Consider the following 23483-nt stretch of genomic DNA (forward strand, 5'->3'; position numbering starts at 1 on the left):
ATCTAGCATGCGAACTGGCGTGTGATTTCATCCTGATGTCAATGTCGCTTGCCGGTGTTGTAATGTCACCTTCTCAGGTTTGGCGTGTCAATTTACCGATTGCAACACGGAAAAAAAGAAATCGTTCATAAAAACGGGTGAACGACGACCACCCACGTAAACAGAGATTCCGGATACATTTGCTCGACATACCTATGATCAGCGTTCGTAACGCATCAGAGAAAGTGTGATACCACTCGGGTCTGTGTAGCCACAATCACATTATTGCTAAATTCCCATGTACCTCTGACGTATTTCGCAATAATTTTGAAGTTGTTGCGACATTTGACATTGGCGCTTTGAATTCTCCCTGACCTGTCATTGGAACGTCACATTTCAGACGCTTGATTGGCCAATGATGACGGCCAATTATCGCCATTTGTTTCGGCCAAAGCACATTTATGTCCCGATTGTCCGTGTAAACGTTCAATGAAATGACAACGTCGTGTTTGTTTAGCCACTCGTGGTATTCCGTCGATGAGAGAGACAGAGTCGGATCATCCTAAACTTTGAGAATTTTCCTCCCCACTAGACGCCTTAGCTGTCATAGAAACACGTGAGTAGCCCTCCGACCGTAATTATAGCACACGACAGTAGAAAGGAGTAGCGATGTGCACGATTCCACGCAAAGTGGAAAAGTTACCTTGCCAGGAAGTATCGGCAACGACAACTGTGTAGTTGCGCCTCTGAACAACAAAATTACCTCATATCCCTTCAAGCCGACTGTCACCATCCGCTGACATGCATGACTATTAGTGTTACGTTCCAGAGGTGTTTTAACAACGCTTTCACCATAGTAACCCCTCAGGTGCGTGTACGTAGTGCGCATTTGTTTGTTTGGTGTTCATGAAGGCGACCTGGTTGCAAGTCAATGCATCCTGGTATTGCGGGAAGTGAATTTCAACCGTCGTGGAAAGTGAAATTATGGTTGTCATTTAACAGTAATAACAAACCATAGACCCTCCAAGGTTTATGAACAGACCAACCAGACTTTGGATTACCAACCAAGACGATGAGTCATAGAGAATTGTCACAGTATACCTCAAGTACTTAGATAATTTTGTTGATAACATGCTTGTGTTCATGCATATATACAAACAGACAGACAGACAGACAGACACATACATATATTATTAGTATCATATGTATATATATATATATATATATATATATATATATATATATATATATATATATATATATATATATATATATATATATATATATATATATAATATTATATTATACTACCTTAACACAACTGTAACACTAGCTTCAGGTCTTCTTAAGTTTAACTGACGTACTTCTTATAATCGATCTGTTTAAAGTTTTAAAAATCGAACTTTCCAGGCACTGTCGTGCAAACAAACTTGTGTACGAACTCTGCGAATCATCTGCCGAGGTCTCTTTTTCTGGTCTTTTAATCCTGCCGTGTCTTTGCTACTTAATATAACTTCTGAATTCAAGTAGACTTAGTCAGAATCGATACACACCGGTTATAATTGATTTGTTTTGGCGGATTCAATTAGCATCCATAGACACCACGTGAAGCATATACGTTTCTAATATTAGAATTTGATGTGGTTTTCCCGCCGCAGGTCGGTCGGTTGCGGCCCGATATTTAAAATCGTCAGCCACAGAAATCCAAGTTTTTTTCTGTTCAATTGTTCACCGGCTGTCCGCCACGTTGCATCTATTGCTTGTGATAATTGGTCACACAATGGAAGTGACAACCGGAGGTGATAAACCGCGGGACATACTAGTACTACCGCGAGTTTTTTCAATACAAAATGGGAAAAACCAGGTCGAGATGTTGTTGGCTTTGTTTTGGTTTTGAGTGTGGTGGAAAACTGCAACTCTGGGGATGAAAGTGCCAAGTTGGTACTGTCCCCTTTGGAATTACGGAGGTTTCTGTTCCCACTGAAGGTTCAAGTTGCACCTATGCTACTAACCTAAAGTACAAAAAATTAGACTTTTTGACCACTAAACATCGCAATCGATAGGCCGATCTAAGCTACCTCGAAATGCTGATACCTGAATAAGTTGAAGTGATGCATTTCTCTGGATGCTCCAGCGAGGCGGGGTTATTTTCGATTGAATCGATTACTTCTCCTCAAAGCTCCCATGAACATATTTTTGTTCAGATTTCTACGCTTAAGGAATTGTAACTGCCGTTATTACAAACAAAACTTCGACTTGTCTCTGTCAGAGGTATTTCTAATAGTCGCCTTCCGGTCACTTCATAGCGTGTATGCGGTTCAGGGCTCTATTAAAAGGGGCGATGAAAGGAGCATAAAATGCAATGAGCAAGCGGTCAATCAGAGATGTTGCATTGTTGCCATGATGGAGAATTTGCACAATTGTGTGTGAAAGTTACGATACACGATTCCACACATCGCCAGTCACTGTCAGGAATATTGGCTAAAAAGGACGTGCCTAGACACAGCAGACCTACTATTGACGTTCGTTCTATGTTTTCAGATATTTACTTTGCGTCTGTTCAAAGTCCGGTGACACCTGAAGGAATCCTTCTCTGTGTGTACTCCACTGAGCCGTGAATTGCGCCGTCTGTGGTCACATGCAAAACACTCGGAGTGGGGATGTCGCTCATTCTCCGAATTGAATACGCCACCAGTTAGCGAATAAAAGAGAATGACCTTGCCAAATTAAAGTAGCATACGGTGGTTCGAATAGAACTGTATCGTTGTATGAGCGCTTGCCTCGATACCAACAACGACGGCAACCGAGTCCAAATAACAGCTCACCAGTCCAGGTTACTATTGACACTGACTACAAAAACAATCCTAGTGATAAATACTTACAGTTTTGCTTAACATTTTTGTCCAGGGATAGTCGTCAACAGAATTAGCGCGACCAAGCACACGTTCTGCCAGGAATCCCGCGGATTACAGGTTGCACCTACTCAAGTCTCTCTTGTGTGACAAGGCGGTTCTTTGACAATTCCTACCTAGCTCCATTCAGTTCTCTTTTCTTTGTGAATTTCTACAGTCTTTGGTACAGTATAAAATATCAATGCCCGCCACTGAGCGAGTCTTCAACAAGATATTTTCAGACATAATTACACGTTGAAAGAAATTGCCGGATCAATAAGTCACAGTGTATTAAAGTGAAGTTCGTCATCATAATGCCTGCAATTTTCTGGTGGTTTTCCCTTTCTAAAAATCGAGGGCCTCTGGTTCGGCTTGTATGTGAATGCACTTTCGTTCACAACGTAATTCAAAGCCTTACAAGTCGGTCCATGAATGCGCACCTACGTGAAAACGCAGATTTTTTACTTTGTATTATTTTTAAGTACCAATACTTGGACTGTTTCACTGTGGACGTACATATTGTGTCTCGACTTTCTTTGTCATGAAAAGAGACACACTTCTCCCGCATCAGGCAGACAGACAGTCCATGTTCTGACGTTCTCTATGCTTGCTCAAGCAGTTGTTAACGCAGCCGCGCAGCGCATTGTGCTTATATTAGAGTGAGGCTCGGTCTGTTTACACTTTCTGCACAGCGAAAAGCCAGCATAGAAAGTGCGTCGAAGGTCCAGGTAGTGTCGATGGTATTGTTCGGTGTCGCATGTTTTGGGTGAGCGTTCCGGCTTATCGTGTTATACCTGTTGTGTGGCAGATTCGTCATCCATTCATACCGCTTCAGTACAAGTTTTCTCATTTGGCTTGATGCCATCTCGTGCATGGACGTTAGTTTTTCAGAGGTGATGTCACTACGTATATCACCCACGCCAGACTCTGTCGTAAGTGAGACTTGCTCAATATCTAACTCGCATTTCTTTCTATTCAACAGTTGACGCCGGTACTGAAGATTCAACGGTATAACCCTTTGCCTGGTTTCTACAGTGCTTCGGATATCCAGATCGACTTTACTTACGGATTTGAGTATTGCGTGTCACTATAACGCTCTCTGACTCAACACTGACATCGTATAAGAGGAGACTGGGAGACTCAAGTTGCCCACTAGAACACCTAACTTTTCAATAGCGGAGCATTTCCTGACGCCGCCTGGCCGAAAAGGGATATATAGGTCTGTGGTGTTACGAGCCGCCCGACAGTGCGGGCTACCAAGTGATACTTGTAACAAGGGGCTTCTGGTCTGTGGTGGTGATTAATAGCACTCCGTCACTACTGCTCTTGTGTCGAAGTTACATTCACTTACTTAGGTGGTAGTGGGGAACTCAGATACATAAAGGTTAGGAGTATAGCACCTGTGGGTGCCTAGGGTGAACCGATCAAACACAGACCCGAGTCTCAGTCTCCACTGAGCAGTCAAAGGACTAAATACAGACACTGCCGCTGACGTCCATTGCCCTTGTTGGCTACTCACCAAACATGTGGAGGACCGTCGAATTATATGAAATTGCCCGGCTGTGTTATGTTGTGCTACTGGTTGCGACAAGTGCCGTGACGGCCGAGAGAGTGAACCACCAAAGGTTCCTTCAGGATTTACTCTTAAATAACGGTAACAAAGCAGAAAATGTAGAGAGGATTACTCCATCCACGGCTGAGGTATGTATGTAATATACATTCATCAGCTCAATGACAGACACCGGTCTACCTTCATTTTTGACTTAATATTGTGATATTCACGTGTACATTTTCATTTTCCTTATTATGATATTTCTTTGCTTGGTTAAAACATACAGTATTTATGCACACTAAATTACAAAGCTTTCATCGCCGGCATCTGCTATCATATTTCTATCTGTTGAAGTGATCTTCTGACTCTATACACGCACTAGTTAGCTTAATCCCAGTCTAGCATCGTACCCCTGTTTCGCGCCAAGTTCTGTACGTAAAGAACGCGGAAGAGATATAATAAACGTAAACATTTCCGTTTTATTTGTGTTTTCCAAATAGAAACCGCGCCCCCGAAAATCCCCTGTACTCCCATGTTGTTGAAAAGTTGAGGGTTTAAAAAAAGTCGTTCAGGTGGACTTGCCCCATCTGCTGAGGACACTCGATATGGCTGAGATGGTATGAAGGGCCAGGTTCAGGAGTCTGGAATTCGATAAGGTTCATATTATCATTTTTGTGTCGGAGTCCCCTTTCTCCACAATCTTACCTAAACCACATACCATTTAGAACCCCGATAAAAAATTCTTGATTTGATATGCCCATCAGCCTTGCTTCATATCTGCCGGGTTCGAATTTCCAAGGGACATATTTAAAATAATCGTGTAGTTTGTTTTCGTTACTATAAGCAAAGGCAGGTATTTGTTTGACGTCAAGCACGTGGCCAGGGATGTAATTGTTGAATTATCTTGTGATGACACTGTCTTGTCAATACAACTGTTAAATAGCCTACCGCTAGACTTTCGAGACAATTAGGGGGAAAAATTACATACCTGTCGGCAGACCAGGCGGTGCTGTTTTTGCATGGAAAAACGAATTAGGATGCACCTGAGTATCATCGGTACACACACACACATACGGGTTATGCAATGATTTGATCGACATGTGAGTGGGTATGGTCGCACAAAATCAACGTCGTGAACGTCTCCTGAGTGGCTAAGTTCAAATTGTGATGACGTCATCTAAAGTCGTACATTTGCCATCATATTGTAAAGAGTACGTTTTGAGACCTGGCATCTCTTTTTTTCCATTTTATTCAGAAATACTTGCAGACGTATGGCTACATGCCCACCTACAAAAAGGAGGATGATCGCTGGGAATACGTTGATTGGGAAAGTGTTAGAAATGACATGATGAAACAAAGGAACGGTGACACGTCGCGGTTACCGATCGAGTTCGCCGATCGACCCTTCAAAATCGATCTCATGAACGATTTGATGGAATTCGACGAATCTCTTGAAAAATCCCCTGGTCGCGACTTTTCACTGCCAGGTGAAAAGTCACTTTTCCAAGAGGGACTCATAGAACTACAAAAAAGATTTGACCTTCCTGTCACCGGAGAGCTTGATGACAGAACTATCAATTTAATGTATCAACCCCGTTGCGGCGTTCCTGACAACGAAGAGCTTGTTATCGTTGACCATGGCAGCCACTCCGAGGAAGAAGAAAACCTGGAGGACCGGCAGGACGAGGACATTGCCGTCGACAGTAGTAGTTCATCTGTCAGTGACAATGAGCCGACTTCTTCAGGTCCTTCGTCAGACCCAAGTGTGACAACAGCACAAGCTGGAGGCAGCAGTACAGTGTCACCCAGAATGCAAAGTGGCTCACCATCAGGTGCATCTCCAGGAGGCCCAACAACGGCGACGACGACGACGACGACGATAACAACGGCAGCAGCGACAGCAACCCCGGCGACAACCAAGAGCGAAGTGAAAACAACCAACAGTCTTCCTGTCTCCAACGTCGACAAAAAAGGTCGTCGAAGGAAACGATATATCGAGAGATTTCGGAACGGCAAGACGCGACAGACCCGGAGTACAGGCGAGGGAAGTGCATCGACGTCTATGCAGGACGACAATAATCTCCTCCGGTATTCCAGGGACAAAAAAGTAATATACTACAGATTGATGTCAACCCAGTACACCAGAGACATGACTGCCTATCAACAGAGGCATGCCATTTTTACCGCTTTCCGTATTTGGGATGAAGTGTTACCCATCAATTTCGTGGAAAGCGTCGAAGGTGACGTCATGGATGTCGATACAGAAGTCGCATTCGAAACCCGTAAGTATTTGTGTATTTGGTGTGAGAGTATTTTGTTTTCTGCATGTTTAGATGATGATGATGATGATGATGATTCTGATGATGATGGTGATGATGATGATGATGATGATGATGATGATCAAGGTAGTGCTGCTACTAAGGGCAACAAGAAATGTTGAAGGACAAGTTGATACATCAATTTAGACCGGGCGATCAGTCGGATAATGATAAGTGATAAGCACGATATACGTTTTCACCAAAATGTGTGTATTTGAAATGTAAGAAACCTATGTCCCTGTCGGCTTTATACGGAGGTATTTGAGATGTTCATATTTACTTGCCCGTAATGCTCAACACATTAGAATCATGAAATCGAGTCACGTCGACGTTATCTTGTTCAGTTTATAATTTGTTGCGCCTTCTCACTGTAACTACTCCAGGTACGACCTTTCGGCACTTTGCAATCCGATAATTTCCTCCTCGTCGAAGTCTCGCGTGAGTACCATCTACGAGGTTTATTGCGCTCACCATCACACGCAGCACGTTCACGGAGCAGCGAGCAACGAAAAAGTACGATTCGGTTTCATGACATGGAAATGTTGATCATAATTTGACAGAAAACTGGTCAGCAGCGCGTGGGGTAACCGCAACTGATAATAGTGGGGTATTGAAGCTAGCGTAACGTCTGCATGTCAAGGTTTACGTGTTCTGAGGAACACGTCCAAAGCTCTCAAGAATCAGGAGTACAGGTCACACGCTCCTTGTTCAGGTCAAAACGTGTCTATTGTCATAATGTCTCGACGTTTGGAGTGACAGACATACATATCACCAGGCTCAGACCTGCTTAACATAACGCTCACAACTTACGGCGAGAAAATTCGTACGATAATTTTCCCACAGCGGTGATTAGAGTGTTTGATATATAATCAGACATTCTGGGTTCGGAAGTGTTTGACCCCATGAAACGAGCATTTTGATTTAGAGCTCAGCCTCTGGAAGTCGAACTTACGATAAACGCGTTAAAGTATTAAACTTGAAAGATATACCGTGGGCACTTGATCCTATTTTGAATGTAAATTTGAAGTAGTCTCCATACTCTTTTGAAATACCCGCTGGTTAAAATGATACAGTCAAGCTTTTCGATCGATCCACATTCTTCGGAAGTTATTGTATTAACAGAGCCCTGCCTAAAGTTCCGGATAGGTGCACGCGCATGGAACGGGAGGGCGCGACTGCAAGAAAAGACTGACTCGCATATTGTGCACACAGATAGACATATACACAAAAAAACAGACGCACTCGGTAAGCGATTGCTAAGGAAACGTCTTGGAGATAAGGTATAAGATACTGGAGGTTGGGTTGACATTTATCAGCATAGTTTATGAGATACCTTGGTGAGAAACTAAAAGACGTACCGAATGCAGGTAGAATGTTGGACAAAAACAACTATTCAGTGTTGAATAGCATCTATTCAGTGAACTAACTTGCCCTCCAAACTCACATTCCTAAGTTTATTTATCTCAGGGTTTGCTGAACCCCTTGCAGTTTTTTCCTTTGCTTCGAAATGATGTCAACTTAGCTTCGGAATAGTCTGAATTCTTATGAGTTGAAAACCCTTTCACAGTGTACACCTTAGTCGTGGTTCTGTACCCAATCGCCCGAACCAACCCCGTTCAATTGTCTGACATCTACAGATGCATCGGCCTGACCAAATGCCATCCTCCGTTTTCACCCATGAACCGTTGCTGTTAGTTACAAAGGATGATTACGCTGATGTCAGTTTCACAACAACGCACAGGCGAAGGAATTTCATCAGCGAAAAAAAAAGACTGTAATTTCAATATACTCCGCGAAATACGCAGTACCGAGCATCTCCCTGTCCGAAAACAGTGGAGAATGACGTCATTGACGAGATCACGAAACGAGATCCGGTGAAAGAACACTATCGTCTGCTCTCTGCACGTTACAAAAAATGCTCCTCGAGTTCTTCCGATGTTTAGAACTGCAATTGTTGTCAACCTAATTGAAGTTTGTTTTTAAGTTTTTCATCATAGTCCACACACTCTGTTTCTAATTTTATAATTCATTCAGAGATGTATCCCCACACTTTTGCTGAAGAAGGCCACGAGACTGCTCAAGGTCTAAGGCGTTTACTCACTCATATAACTCGTCATTCGCTTTCACAACATACGAAATTTAAAACAGTGTATGAAAACTCTATTCCTGCATATTGTTTTAAATTTGCAGAATACTATAAAAATCCACTTTGTGACGGTTGCTTTCAGAGTCATCTGAATCTGATAAGCGTCAATACACGAATACACTATGCGTTTACGACCGCCGAACGCGTGTGTACTTTTACGAATTCCTCCTTTTAGCAGACGTCTGCATATCACATGACAGTATCTTCAACTCGTCCCCAGCAACCGCTAGTCAACACATATGTCAACCCACTAGTTGCTATCGAGAAATTGCTGCACCAAACATTTTTATTTATTCCTCCTTCTAGGGTTTAGCGCCTGCACGGTCAAATTCAAACCTATGGATGAAATACTGTCACATGCCTGGGTCACCGGTCCAATTCACTTCAACGACTATCGCCAGTTCGCTCCGATGTCGTCGCTCTCTGGAGGAGGCTTTCGGGATGACTACGGACCCTACGACTTGTTAAGTGTGGCGATACATGAGGTGGGACACGCTCTAGGGTTATCCCACATCAGCCATAGACCATCTATTATGCAGAACACCTACCGACACCCACAGCAGGAAGTTGACGTCGAGCTGCAATGGTTAGATCGTAAACTTGCACAGTCAATCTATGGTAGGTCAGACAAAATCCATTATTTCATCGTTTTTCAACATTAAATGTGATTTACCATATATATATATATATATATATATATATATATATATATATTTACTGTAAAATGCTCTGCCAAACATGTATTGAGCACTAATTTACCTCGTGAAGATTTCTGAACTTTATAGGATATATATATAATATATATATATATATATATATATATATATATATATATATATATATATATATCGACGCAAAAACAAATTATACTTGTCAAATTTCCTCACAACCAATCACCGTAAATATGGTTTGGTGATGTGGTGAAATCACTTTTAACATATATCTGCGGTCACTGTGATGAATTCTACACATAAATGTACATTTATTTCATAAAGTGGAGTATAACTTCGATGCAACTGACACATTCCGTATAAACTGAAATACGAAATCTGATTCTGTCAAATTTCTGAATAAGGCCATTATTCACAGTTTCCTCATTTCTAATGCGACGCAGAATTCCCAATATCACCGATGACGGTTGTATCCGCACTGTCGTTCAATACCATAATAACTGCGGTTCGATCTTTTTTAAGACCACATTTTGCGCACACTTGAAATGCAAGTACACCATTTCACTTTTTTGCCCGTTGTCATTGCTAGCGTATCTCGTGCTTTTAAGTGGTAAAGTGAAGACATCTAAACTTAACGTATTTGCGTTCACATATTCCCCTTCAGGTGAATGCGAGGTTGAATTCGATACGGTTTTTGACTGGGTTCGACCTGGTGATGATGGCCCGATATATAATTCGTACTTCTTCAAGGAGGACTATTACTGGATGTACGAAAACCAGCACAATCGAACACGGTATGGAGACCCCAAGTATATCAGGCAAGAATGGTACGGCATCGCAACCAGTAAATTAGACGCCATCGTGCATGTCTGGTCATCGCTTCACAACAAGCTTTACTTTTTCAAAGGTATGCAACTGCATGTACAATTTAGCTTTTTTTCGTGATTCAACATTTTGTGGCAAAACGCCCACTTTACCCTAACATTCGATCTACTTGTCTGTCTTAGTCTGACTGTTAGTATCAAAGCCAGCTTTACTCTCTCTTTCTTGCTAACTATTCTATTGCCACACTAGTTCTATGACAGCTATCTGCAGTTTTGCATGCTTGGTTAGCTTACAAAAAAGTCAACTGCTTACACTTTTGCAAACACATTCGCAGCCCCGTCTGCTTTCATGTGGGCTTGAGGATTGGTTACACTGAACGCCATGGAAACGCCGAGTATTACGTCATTGTCAACACTCAGCTCCAATGGAAAAGTTCCCTTGCCCCGAGGCCGTATGTTACCTAATCAGTTTGATTTTCTCTTGACACAGGGGACAAGTACTGGATGTACGACTCACAAAACGATATGTCCTTTGATTACGACGAAGAGGGCAATTATATCAAAAACGGGAGGGACATTGCCTTAGGTTTCCCAGCACTACCCGACAGCAACTATCCCAGCATTCCCTCCAACATAAATGCAGCTTACTTTGATAAGAGGGACGGTCACATCTATTTCTTTAAAGGTAGCCAGGTAAGAGATCCGTGCCAAATAAAAACAATGCACAATTACACACTGCTCATTACAAACTTTTTGTATGTTTTCACACCCCTGCCGAAATTTAATCGTTGAACATACACTTTAAACAATAAATTGAGGACTCTACGTGGTCCCAATATATATTATGTTCTCATATCTGTTACACTTAGCGAACAATAGTTACTTATACCCAGCAACATGTGGAAAGAAAAACTAGAACTTCAGTTTCGGCTTCTCTCAAAGCTTACTATTGAGACTGGTGGGGGAGTGTTTTCATTTGTGTACCAATTGAGCTCACCTTCCTGACCAACAATCATCCCAGTAACTTGGAGCAAGCTTTTCGGTTTTGATCTTCTAACGCCGTAGGTGATGGAACAATTGTTTCCTTAAGAATACATCTCACTCATGTCGAGTATTCTGGTGTCAGAAATGTGCTTACACAGTGTCTGATTTCTCTTCACCGTTTGCCAAGCTCATGGCTTGACTTTCGTTTGTCTTGCATCAAGTTATGCTAGGTTGTAAGTAGTCAGTTGAAGCTTCAATGGACCATCGGTGTGGTTTTTTGAGAAATTCGGGAAGTATAGGTCCCTCAGAATAACTGACTGTTCTCCCGAGTGTGATGGATGGACAATAGCCTGCCTTCGCTGATAAGCCCCTCTTTGTCTGTTTCACAGGTGTACGCATTCGATACCGACAGCTGGGGATGCTGCAAGACAAACGTTGGACCAGGGCGCATCGGTCGAACGTTTCAAGGTCTACCGAGTAACATCGACGCTGCGTATCGATCTCACTACTACCAAAAGGTGTTCTTCTTCAAAGGGAAGTACTATTATGAGGGACAGTGGAATCCCAAACGGGAGAGTAGCAGTTCATTTTACTCGAGTCAGGTCCTTTACAAAGGATTGATCAGGCAACGATGGTATGATATCTGTGAAGTTGGCGAAATCAACATGCAATAGTCAATTTCTCCTGATCAGTGACTTAACTGTGTACACAGATGGTCTCTCCTTCTGAACGCTGTGATCTGTTCTACAGGGCGGAGCATGGATTTTGTAGCGTCGTGAACTTATCTTCCTCTTATTGGAGTTCTGTTTTGTGAAAACTCGAGGTCGCAACTGACTGTTCCTCGTCTTCCGTCGCTATTTTCAAATTGGAGGCTGAATTCAGTCAACAAACAAACAGAACATGCATCAAGCACAGGAGAACCCTCTACACAGCAATTAGCTGACTTCGGAACGATTGAAAAATAATACAACAAACAACAGTGGAGTTTGATCGTTTCTAGTCTACTAAAAGGTGACGTCAGAGTAATTGCCATAATGGTATATTTGATTGACGAATTGGTGCAATGATAGATATTTATAGACAAGTGTGTACATATACAGTACTTCCCCATTCTGAATATGATAGCGCCAATTTCTGTAGCGTATCTGGGCGACCAGTGATCGTCTATGCAAATTTTTCTTGCATCTTCGGACGCTTGCTAATCGAGTCACGTGATTTATGTACGTGGCTTTGTATGCAAATCACGTTATTTTTTGATGAGAGCATATTCGTATGCATGCTTTCGCCGTTGTTATATAAGTCTTTATCGCTCTTTGTCTTTTAAAAATTGCGAAATGACGTGTTTGTGTTGGATTGTGTATATGAACCTCAATAACTCAGGAATTATATATCACTGATATTTTGCTATATAATTTATCATAATTTATGGAGTAATTGCTTTTTTTATATCACCAGAGGAAATCTGATCTAAAGGTTGTTTGTTTTGTTTTCATTTAATTATTTTCCAAACATACAGGAAGGTGTGTTTGGAAAATTTATTGGACATTATTTTTCTCAAAGGAGAAACCGTTGACACTCACGCTTGCTATTCTTTTTTTATAAAAAAATAATTTGAACTGGAATCACTAAAAAATGTTGAGTTTTGTGTAATTTACGAAATAGAAGTGTCATTTATGATGGCACTACCCAGTTTACCCGGGAAGGTGTCGGGGAAACTGGCTGTTTGTGGGATAGGCCAGTTTAATCGACACAGAATGGGGGGAAACTACCCAGTTATGTATGGCGCAGGATGTTTTGGGCTGCGCGTGGGGGAAACTGATCGCATGTCAGTTTCCTCACGGACGGTTTGCCTCTTTACTGTATATTGCTTTGAGAGTGCAGTTGTTTCTAGTTATTTACCCATCCATATTTTTTTCTTGAGATTATTTTGTTACATATTTCGTTGTTTTTTGTGAAGTTCCGTTGTTTGCATGTCTACCCTAGCGTTATAAATGTATTTAATGTGTACGCAACTTCCACTCACTAACTGATAAATGTATATATTTATATATAAATATATGTTTATGGACATCGCGACGCTCCTTTCCCAACAAAATGCTTGAAATTATGAAAGAAATTAATATTTTTTTATCATAACCCACACCATTCACTGCCAAAACTTACGACGCAGCCGCAATGGATCCAGATGTTATTGTTAAAAAAAAGATTCTGCGACCACACATGCCAGTTGGTGTTAGTGCGCATGCGCGGCACAACTGTCACTGTGCATCATCATACCTATGACATCAGCAATGCTGTTTACCGCAACTAAATTATCATCGGAGATCTTATCCCCTTTCAAGAAAACACGAGGTAACATTTACAGTATTCTTCTCCCGTCTTTTGGGGGATTACGTCAGGGCTTGTCGGATAGCCCATCATTCTAATTTTCACAAAGTCCCTTTGAAGACAAGTGAAACCAAAAGGTAAAAGCATTGTTGGCAGTGCATTCGCACAAAACCAGTCTGAAACTAGCGGCCTTCGGGTAATGAAATTACAGTGTTACAAGCTGCCACTAATCTCCTTCGTCGCCTTAAAATTTGACAAGACCCGTTAACTAATATAACGTGAACGAAAGTTGGACATCCCAGCTTGTTTAATTTGAAAACTCCCGGGCAAGTATTGTATTCAAGTTACATATTACGGCCAGGGCCAACTAATACAGTAACCCCAAGTTTGACAAGAATTCCTCGTGTTAAAGCCTTATGTTAATGCAGTTTTGACTCTCTGGAGGATATTCGCTCTTGACGACGAAACTTAACAAAACTCGCAGTTTTGAGTTATTGAGTTAAACATTTGATATTTGACTGACAAATGGCGCAAACGACCCCTTATACGCACTATAATGTTTAGACTGAGTGCAAAGGGTTTATTTTGGAACTATGCATAACGCCAGGCCCACCTAATTTGACTAATAGCGTCTTTTTAAAATTTGCTTTTTAACGTTCGAATCATGAGTTGGAAATTGTAACTCGTAATGCTCCTGTTCTGTTTTATGACGTAGGGTCGTTGACTGTCATTCACGTAAACTGCCGAAAATATCCTCGTGCCTGTCGACAAACATATTGTGGAAAACTTTCTCTATAGTTCTCATGCTGTTGGCATAAATTGTCATTTTATAGGAAAATGGTCTGTAATTTTATTTACATTTTGGGCTGCTATTTTACATAGCATGAAAACGGTTGGTATTCTTTGGCACCTCACAGTGCTGTTCTTGCAAGTGTGAGAGTGGCTATTCCTGCGCAGGGTATAATTTTTTGTACTGACATTGCGCAGTTGAAGAAAAATAATCATTGGATTCGGTTGGGTCTTTTAGCTTTGCAGCATCGCTTTCCGTATCCTAACAACCTAACTGCATGTAATTATTCATTCCCGCCCATTACCGTTTACCTTTGCATATCCGACTTGATTGTGATTCCATCTGAGATGTAAAGATTTTTGTGTAATTTCATAGATCTACAAATCATGCCTGATTCATTTTATAAAAATCAAAAATTATGTACCACTGTTTGAAATATTTTTTTTTTCAAATGTAGTCGTGCATCACAGAGATAGACTTTCTATGTTATTCTAAAGAGCAGTGTGATATTTTCATGACTGTTACCAACAGTGTAAATTTTGTATAATATCCAGTCCTGACGTATAATGTTTGTCTGTACATTTGTGCGAGATACCACTTTGTAGCGAGAACAGTGCCTTACCTTGAACCCTGTTATCGTGGTGCCTTGGCCCAACCTCAACGCTTTCATCGCCCTGATTGGACATGTGTACAACGAAGCAGGGTTACGGAGGGAATATTAGCAGCACACTTTGAATGAGTAGTGCTTCTTCTACATACGCTAGTGAAGACGACGATTTAGTTATAGTACACGGAGAAGGCCTAGTTCACATTTGTAAGCGCCAGGCTAAATCTATATTTTTATAATATATATATATATATTAGTCAATGTTGCTATAATATCACCAATATGAAGTGTCTCGGAGCTGAACACGTTTGGGCTATACCATATTATGGGCTATACCATATTATGGGCTATACCATATTATGGGCTATACCATATTATGCTCTTGTTGTTTTTCCCCTTCTGGTTCTCTGCGTTATTGTTGTGTTGTTGACGATAATAATTTTGAAATGTTGTTTTTCACAACGTTTGCATCTAGGCATATGAACCAATAAAAATCGTTAATAACTGAATTATTTTTCTCATAGTGTTCTTTGTGGTGCGTGTGTTTAAGTTTCATCAGTTATAACTTTCGATGTCTCTTTCTGTTATTAAAATTGTTTATTCTCCTTCCCAGATCATGTTGAAATTGTCAATACAGCCTGTTTGTATGTGTTTTCCAATGTTATTTGATTGTTGACAATTGAATTTTAGTACTGGGATCCCATTGGCAACAAGATCATCGCTTATATTGTACACAATACGCTGCGTTGACAAAGCCAATACTTTGCATTCAACGCACACAGAGAGAAGAAGTTACCTGTTTTGTATACACACGCATTGAAATATCACCGTAAGTTACAACTTGTATCTCACAAAAGAGTTTTAAAGCTAATGCACACGAGTAAGGACGATACAGTAATTGGTTATTCCTTCTATCTCCTGTGTCCTCCGTGTTCGTCTCAGGTTGGTCCTTCAGGACAAACCTGACGTTTCGATTACAGAAAACGCTAAGTTGTACATTGCGAAGATCGAGCTCAACTCTACATCCTGGCTTTAATCAGATTGCACGTCGACGAGCTCAAATACGACGTTTATCGTACAAAAATTTCCGAGATGGCAACTTTACAAGTGACGTCACTCTCTGTCTAACACTTTCTGTTTGGTTAGAATAAGTAACCTTGTATTCTGTCAACAGGTCTGTTTTCAGGCTCCCAGTTTGACCTTTTACATTTCAAATAAATGACGCTTGACCTTGCCTCTCAGAACCTCGTTTAGCGCTAATAATACACCTTTTCAAAGTGTACAGCGTTTTGAGATATTCGCTTAATCACGCTCTAGGCTCAAATCAAGGCTTGGGTTTCAGCCGGCTGCCCGCCCGTATATAGAACTAGGACATGTAAAAAGTCGAAAAGCCTGTGTTGTAGGGAGATCTAATTCAAATTACTTAACATAAATAAAACTTTATATATCAAGCTACAAGAGTCATTTTCAGAGTCATCCATTCTTATGTGAATCTATCAGGATTTGTTGAACGAAGCACGTTGTTTACTTTATATTCGGATTCGAAGTCTTCAACTATTGGTTTAGCCAAATTGCCACTTTAACCCCTGTCTTTGAATTTGTCTCAGAGTCATTGAAATTTAACAGCTGATCAGTGGACATGTGTGTGCCCTATGATGAGCAGTACACGAGACACTTGTAAACTCATCTTGATCCGTCTGCAGTGGACATGAGTTATTGTGGGCAGTTCAAGTATCTCGACACTTCTATGCACCGGATATATCTGCGAAATACTTTTTTAGACTAATGTTTACTTTTGTAGTCGACACGTCATGCATCCTTTCATCGGAGACTAAAGAGGGGGACAAGATGTGAAAGTCGTAAAAGAAAGGGGGCAGGGGACACACTGGGTCACGTATTTGTGGCCCAGCCAAAGCCGATTACCACGCGGGACTGAAGGAAACCATCGGGAAGAGCGTTTGTAAACATGTTTTCTGTCAGGGTGATGACCTAATCGTGCATGTTCATTCAAATGGCATAATTGGGGCCTTTGACCAGCTCTTCGAAGCTTTCCCACTCAATCTTATAAGAGCTGACTTAATTTTAGATCCTAAATCCTTCTCTTTTCGACTGAGAACAGTACAGTCATTGTCTCCGAGCGCGTCACACCTTCCGAATCGCTAAATATAGACAAAGTGGACACACTTGTGACGTAGGAAGAGGTATCCACTAAGAGGCTTCCCCTAAAGTCCGCCCACGGGAAATTTCTGTCATCTTTATTTTTAGAGTCCTCGAAACCCTTCATGAATTACGTTAAGTTATGAGTGGCAAGATGCCATATGACCTATTTCTTGTAGAGGCATCATCTCAGCTCAAAGGTCTGAACACGAGAGTAATAATGATAACGATGTTCAACAGACAGATGAGTTACGAACTTGAAATGACATGTGATGTATATCATCAGTACATTGTGTGTCCTGAATCTGGTGAGCTTAACTGATATAAAAAAGATGCTTGTTCGTATTGTATGCAATGTAATGATATTACGGAAAACCAGTCATTCAAACAAGTGGTCCAATTGAAATCTTGGAGTTTATCGGGTCCGAAGATATGGTATCGACGCGCCAGAGACTTGCCACGGAAGTAGTAGAAATATGTTTGTAACGAGTTTAAAGTGTTTGCCTTCCTGACTTTGCTGATGATTGAGCTTTCACTTCAGTCAACAAGAAGTCAACAATTGCATTAATATAATTCAAACGATTCCTTCATGAAGTGTGTATTTTCATCCAATGCACACAAATGGCAAGTAAAGGCAGGAACCCATATTTTTTCTCGGAGAGAAGGATTACGCTCAAATAGGACATACATCCTGTTTGTGAATTTGTGGACATCTCTCTTTAATCCAAACCATTGTCATTATATTGCGTTATGTCCGTCTACCTTGGAAAATCTCCCTACTGTTGACCTGTTGAATTATTCTCCTACATGTATGTATGTATGTATGTATGTATGTATGTATGTAAGTATGTATGTGTGTATGTATGTATGTATGTATGTATGTATGTATGTATGTATGTATGTATGTATGTATGTATGTATGTATGCATGCATGCATGCATGCATGCATGTATGTATGTATGTATGTGTGTATGTATGTATGTATGTAAGTATGTATGTGTGTATGTATGTATGTATGCATGCATGCATACATGACTGAATGTACGTATATACGTATGTACGTACGTATCTGTGGATCTATATGTATGTATGTATGTATGTATTTATGTATGTATGCTTGTGTGTTTTGATATTTAATTTGAATATGCAACAATCATAAATTTAAAAGTAACTTTCATCATTTGACGACGTCGAAATGAAATCAGCAAAGCACACAGACTTGAATGATCTCCATGTAACCAGGACAGAGTTCGAGGAAAGATAAACATCGAAAGATGAGAACTGTATATTGAACAGCATTAATAAAGCTTTCATAAGGCTTGCAGATTAAGAGAAAGGAAATAGTCTGTGAAATATTCCGAACTTTAAAGAACGTATACCCTTCAAGATTTATTAATAAACTACAAACCATTTTAATTCCAATATAGTTGTGAAGGAAGCGAGATGTGTTCACTTATATCAGAGAACTGTGCATCACATTTTGGTTGCAGGCCATATCTGATACAACTTTCATAAGTCTACTGGATATCGCATTTCCTTTACATAGATTTTTCACCTTTTTATTGTTTCAACATGGAATATGCTAAATATGCTATAAATACTGTCTGTCACTATAAATACTTCAAACAGTATTATAAAGGAAGTAACTTGAATCCATAGTATGTATATCGCAAGGTCAGGTGACATCTTTCACAAGGTCAGGTGACATCTTTCCTAAGCGTATTTTGATTATTGGTTTTGATGATTAATTACACAAATAACGTGAAAAACTGTACATAGATAAAATCATTAAAATAAAAAGTGATAATGTAACTTGAATGAGTAGTAAGCTAGGTCGTTTTATCAAGCTTAATACTGACGAGAAATCCTTTGAAGTCATGCTTCCGCAATAGGCGTGGCAAATGTTCGAGTTTGAAATCAGCCACGAATTCAGATACATTTTTAAATGTTATCGAAGGAGCAGGGAAAGTCCGATTATGCTGTTTGCATGTGTTCTCTTACTAACACCAGAAATTCCACAGGTAATTACGAATGGCAAACACAGCTGACGGCTTTTCGAATAATTCGAAATGTTTTTTTTCCTGCTTTGAAGTCTCATGTGGTTTGTTTTTTTAAGTTTATTTTTAGAAGGTGCACCTCCACAACACTTGACATACTGTCCCACGTCACTGACAATCATGATATGGTAACTTTAAAATTCCCTACTTAAACAGAACAATTCATTCATTGTATCTACTGCGGTTGCTGCTGTTCAGAAACATGTGCGTCTGTAGAAATGGTATCCGTTGAGGTGTATAGTTAGAGATCTGTCTTTGAATTCAGCGAGGGAGACAGACAAAGGGTACTCAACAACCGGTGACATTTGATGACGTCACAGTAAGTACATGTCAGAGAAAGCTCGATACCCCATTTTCTTGTTTATACAAACAGCTGGTAATAAACTGACAGCCTCCTTCGATGAAACCGACGAACTTTCTATTCTTTACTCTTTATTTGTTAACTTCAATATGTTTAACCATCACCCGTGTACTTTTGTAACGGCGTGTATTCTTAATGGCTGGAGCGCCACGCCCTATTTACACAGAGACGGTATCTTGTACACGACGCGAAATTTAGATACACTACTTGGCGGGGACCTTGATTATTTTTGGCAACACTTAGCCATGCAGCAAAATAAATGACTAGAATAGCTAAAAAAGATTTATGGTGAAAATTCTCACACCTTAAGCATAGTTTCTCATACACAGATATCCTTTTCGCCATTGCAAAGATATGCAAAATATAGGTTATTATATTATTTTAATGTAATGGGATGCAAAATATATAAATAGTCATGCTTCTTCTTTTGTCAGATGTGAAACCAAATTCGCATGGCTAGGAATGAAAAGAAGTTGATGTTACATGAATTATTGATGTAAAGGCATGAGTAATTGTCCTTCACAAGGTTACCGACTGTGACTCTGAAGCCGACCGTTTTTTTTCATGATCACATTTGCCTCTCAATGCGATGATGCGAAGGGTGTGGTCTGGTGAAGAAATCGGCTGGAAACACACCCTGTCTGCGCACAAAGGCCTTTAGCTAGGTATCGCTGAGTGAAAAAGGTGTAGAGAGCTGACAAGCAGTCTAAGACGACGAGGGGCTTCTTGTTGCCTTAATTCGACGGGAGTCTCTGAGCAACTGCTTGAGTAACATCAGATGACCCCGTGCAACTGGTCCACGGTGAAATTACATCAAACAACAGCTGTGGATAATGTGCCGACACTGACGTATGAAAATTTAACCACCAACTATATTTTCAACGAGGACAGAAGCGTTAACGCCGTGTGAATATTTCATGAAAATAACGATTTTTCTATTAAATAATTGAGTAAGCGGTCTCTAAGTTTGAATGACATGTGGCAGTGTTTTCCCCTACGCGGTTTTTTCTTCCAACTGCAAATGTGAAAGTGTGTTTGTGAAAGAGCGTTTCAACAGTTGAGGTAGGGCAACTTATGGACGAACATATGTCGATTCGCTGTACCCTCCGTCAAAGAATGCTGGAAAGGGTAAAAATTATTGATTGTAAAATGGAAACAATCGCCACATAAGTCATTTTTGTTAGTTTGTGCAAGGGTTTTCTGTGTTTCAACTGGCGTGTGATTTTTATCTTGTTGTCGGCAAACATACTTAAGTGAAAGTCGCACAAAATCGATAGGCGTCGATACTGTTCCCTGTTTGGCGCAGTGGGTATCGGCTTCATCGCACCTTTTTGTTTCAGATGCCCATGTCATTGTGACAACCGAGTTGTAACGACGCCAAGAATCGATATCGCAATTTTCACTATTGATCTAAAGAATTAGCAGTTCGTTTCTCTGCCGCTGGTTTTTGTTATGGTTCAAAACGTGCCGAGTCACGCTACAAATCCAGATCTCTCCGTACAACGTACAGCGAAATACGGCACGAGAAGCCGTTGAAAATGTTCGCGAATCTATACCAGACCTGTGTCTGTCTTCCATACATTGTATTTTTCAACGGAAAAATAGAATAATCCGAGAAATAAATGGACATGAATGATAAATGAACTAAAACGGAGAGAAGATAAACTTCAAAAGAAATAACATAGAGTCGGTATTTGAAGATCTACTAGTGAGCATGTCACAATGTAAAGATACCATTTTAGCAACTAAATTTGTGATATTTTCCTAGAAACATAGGGTCATACATAGTCGTCGAAACAAGGGACCATGAAAAAGAGGATGGTGAGCTTGCCACTGATTAAGGTACGCATTAAGAAAACGTAAAGCTATTATGAGCTGCTTTCGTACTGGTGTACACGAGTTAGCATTGCATGGCATAGCTGTTTAGTCACATGAATGACAAGTGTGACGTTGGTCAATCAATACAGTAACAGTAAACGGTAATCGAAGTCACTGTGACTGATATCAAAAGAAGTCAAAGAAAGGGTTCCAATATACACACCCATAGATACGTAGATACATAGATACATACATATATATACATGAGTCCATACATACCTGTTTATATATATATATATATATATATATATATATATATATATATATATATATATATATATATATATATATATATATATATTCATTATTACATGCCTCGATGTGAGAGAAAATCAGTGCATTGATTTGAATGGGAGCATCCGGAGAGTTAGCGGTCCGTGTTAACGATGTACGGACCGGTTTCCATAGTTACCCTATCCGGTGAAGCCCTTCGACGTTTTCAAGGTCAAAATGGACGCTTAGTGCTAGATAGAAAATATCCGTGCCCGCACTGCTATTTTGATTTTCGTTAAAATCTATTTTACGCTGGTCGACTGGTAAAATTGATTGAGAATGCCCACTAAATGTCGGAGTACATGGGTTTATGTGCCCTCGCATCAGGAGACAATTTGCCCTCCTGGCGTCAGGCAAATTGTCACCTGCTCTCGGGCATCTTAACCCATGCATTGACACAATAATATATAATATATATCAAAGTATACAGATGTCCTATTGGGAAATTACAGTGCTCGATGCAAAAAGCAGAGCATTATAAATAATAACACAAACTATTTCAAGTACAAAGTAGTAATATCTGTAACGGATAGCAACAAGTAACATATATAATTATTTTGTACCTGAAGTAATTTGTGTGTTATTATATATATATATATATATATATATATATATATATATATATATATATATATATATATATATATATATATATATATATATATATATATATATATATATATATATATATATATATATATATATATATATATATATATATATATATATATATATTGTCATTGTTTCTCATAGCATTCAGAAGATCGAGGTATCCACTCGACACAACCTGGCCAACTCCTCAGAACGTATTCCGTCAAGCCATAGAGAGGACTTGTTGCCAAGTGCACATAGTAAAATGTCAGTGATATCACTTTGAAAGAGACGGACCGTTGTCGTTCAATGTGTGATCCGTGCGCGCCCGATTTATTTAACATTGACGTTAACTTTTCATCGAAATATTGGAATGGAGCCATTAAAGATTTGGTAAAGAGTTGCCAATGAAAGAGAGCGCTTAATAATATCGCTTGTCTGAAGGATAGGATTTTTATCGGCGTACTTGAAAAGGTTAGCAGCTTTCAGACATCCTTCTTTATTACGCATTGTAAATGAAAATTTATTTTGCTTAAAGTCGGAGAACCTTTTCGTCGTGTTTCGTCCCTTTCCTCTCAATCCAAGCAAGTACGCAGTAAAAGTTGAAATTTTTGAATCGACATTATATTTCTTCCTGGCTACGATTGTCGGCATGGCAATAGCTCTGAAATGCTCAGAGTGTTTCTTTCAAATGGAAGAAAATTGCTTTAATGGCTCACTGATAGCAAAATAGGGTCTTTACGCAATTATACTAGCAGTAGCGCCCTTTTATCTAATCAAGCTGGATGTTATATCTTCGATAATTCGTTGTAGCCTCCATTCAAAAACATTTACAATTTGCCTGAAGTGTTTTCTGCGGGCGAGATCGGCTCTCTGTCGTTTCCAGTTAAGGTAAACGAACCGGTTTTGTGCAGTTCAAAGGCGTTTACATTAGAAGCTTGCAGAACACAGGCTCTGGGCTCTGCGCATGCTCTGTGAATCGGATTCCGATTAACGGGGTTATTGTATTCTCCTTTCATCAATGTTTGGTAGATCCGAATGAGTAAATATATAGAAGAGCAAAACCGCTTAGTGAG

At 40.1% G+C, this 23483-nt stretch overlaps 1 protein-coding gene across 1 annotated transcript in view; it reads left to right on the top strand.

Moving 5' to 3' along the window:
• The window catches only part of LOC139119922 (matrix metalloproteinase-21-like), a 40506-nt gene extending 24907 nt beyond the window's left edge, over positions 1-15599 (top strand). Inside the window, exons 2-7 of the mRNA XM_070683882.1 lie at positions 3853-4571; positions 5678-6704; positions 9193-9504; positions 10222-10464; positions 10872-11074; positions 11755-15599. Of these exons, the coding sequence (XP_070539983.1) occupies positions 4395-4571; positions 5678-6704; positions 9193-9504; positions 10222-10464; positions 10872-11074; positions 11755-12039 (2247 nt within the window). The 5' untranslated portion in view covers positions 3853-4394 and the 3' untranslated portion in view covers positions 12040-15599. The remainder of the gene's footprint in view (positions 1-3852; positions 4572-5677; positions 6705-9192; positions 9505-10221; positions 10465-10871; positions 11075-11754) is intronic.
• The last annotated feature ends 7884 nt before the right edge of the window (positions 15600-23483 follow it).

This window comes from Ptychodera flava, chromosome 20, assembly GCF_041260155.1.
Source record: "Ptychodera flava strain L36383 chromosome 20, AS_Pfla_20210202, whole genome shotgun sequence".
NCBI lineage: Eukaryota > Metazoa > Hemichordata > Enteropneusta > Ptychoderidae > Ptychodera > Ptychodera flava.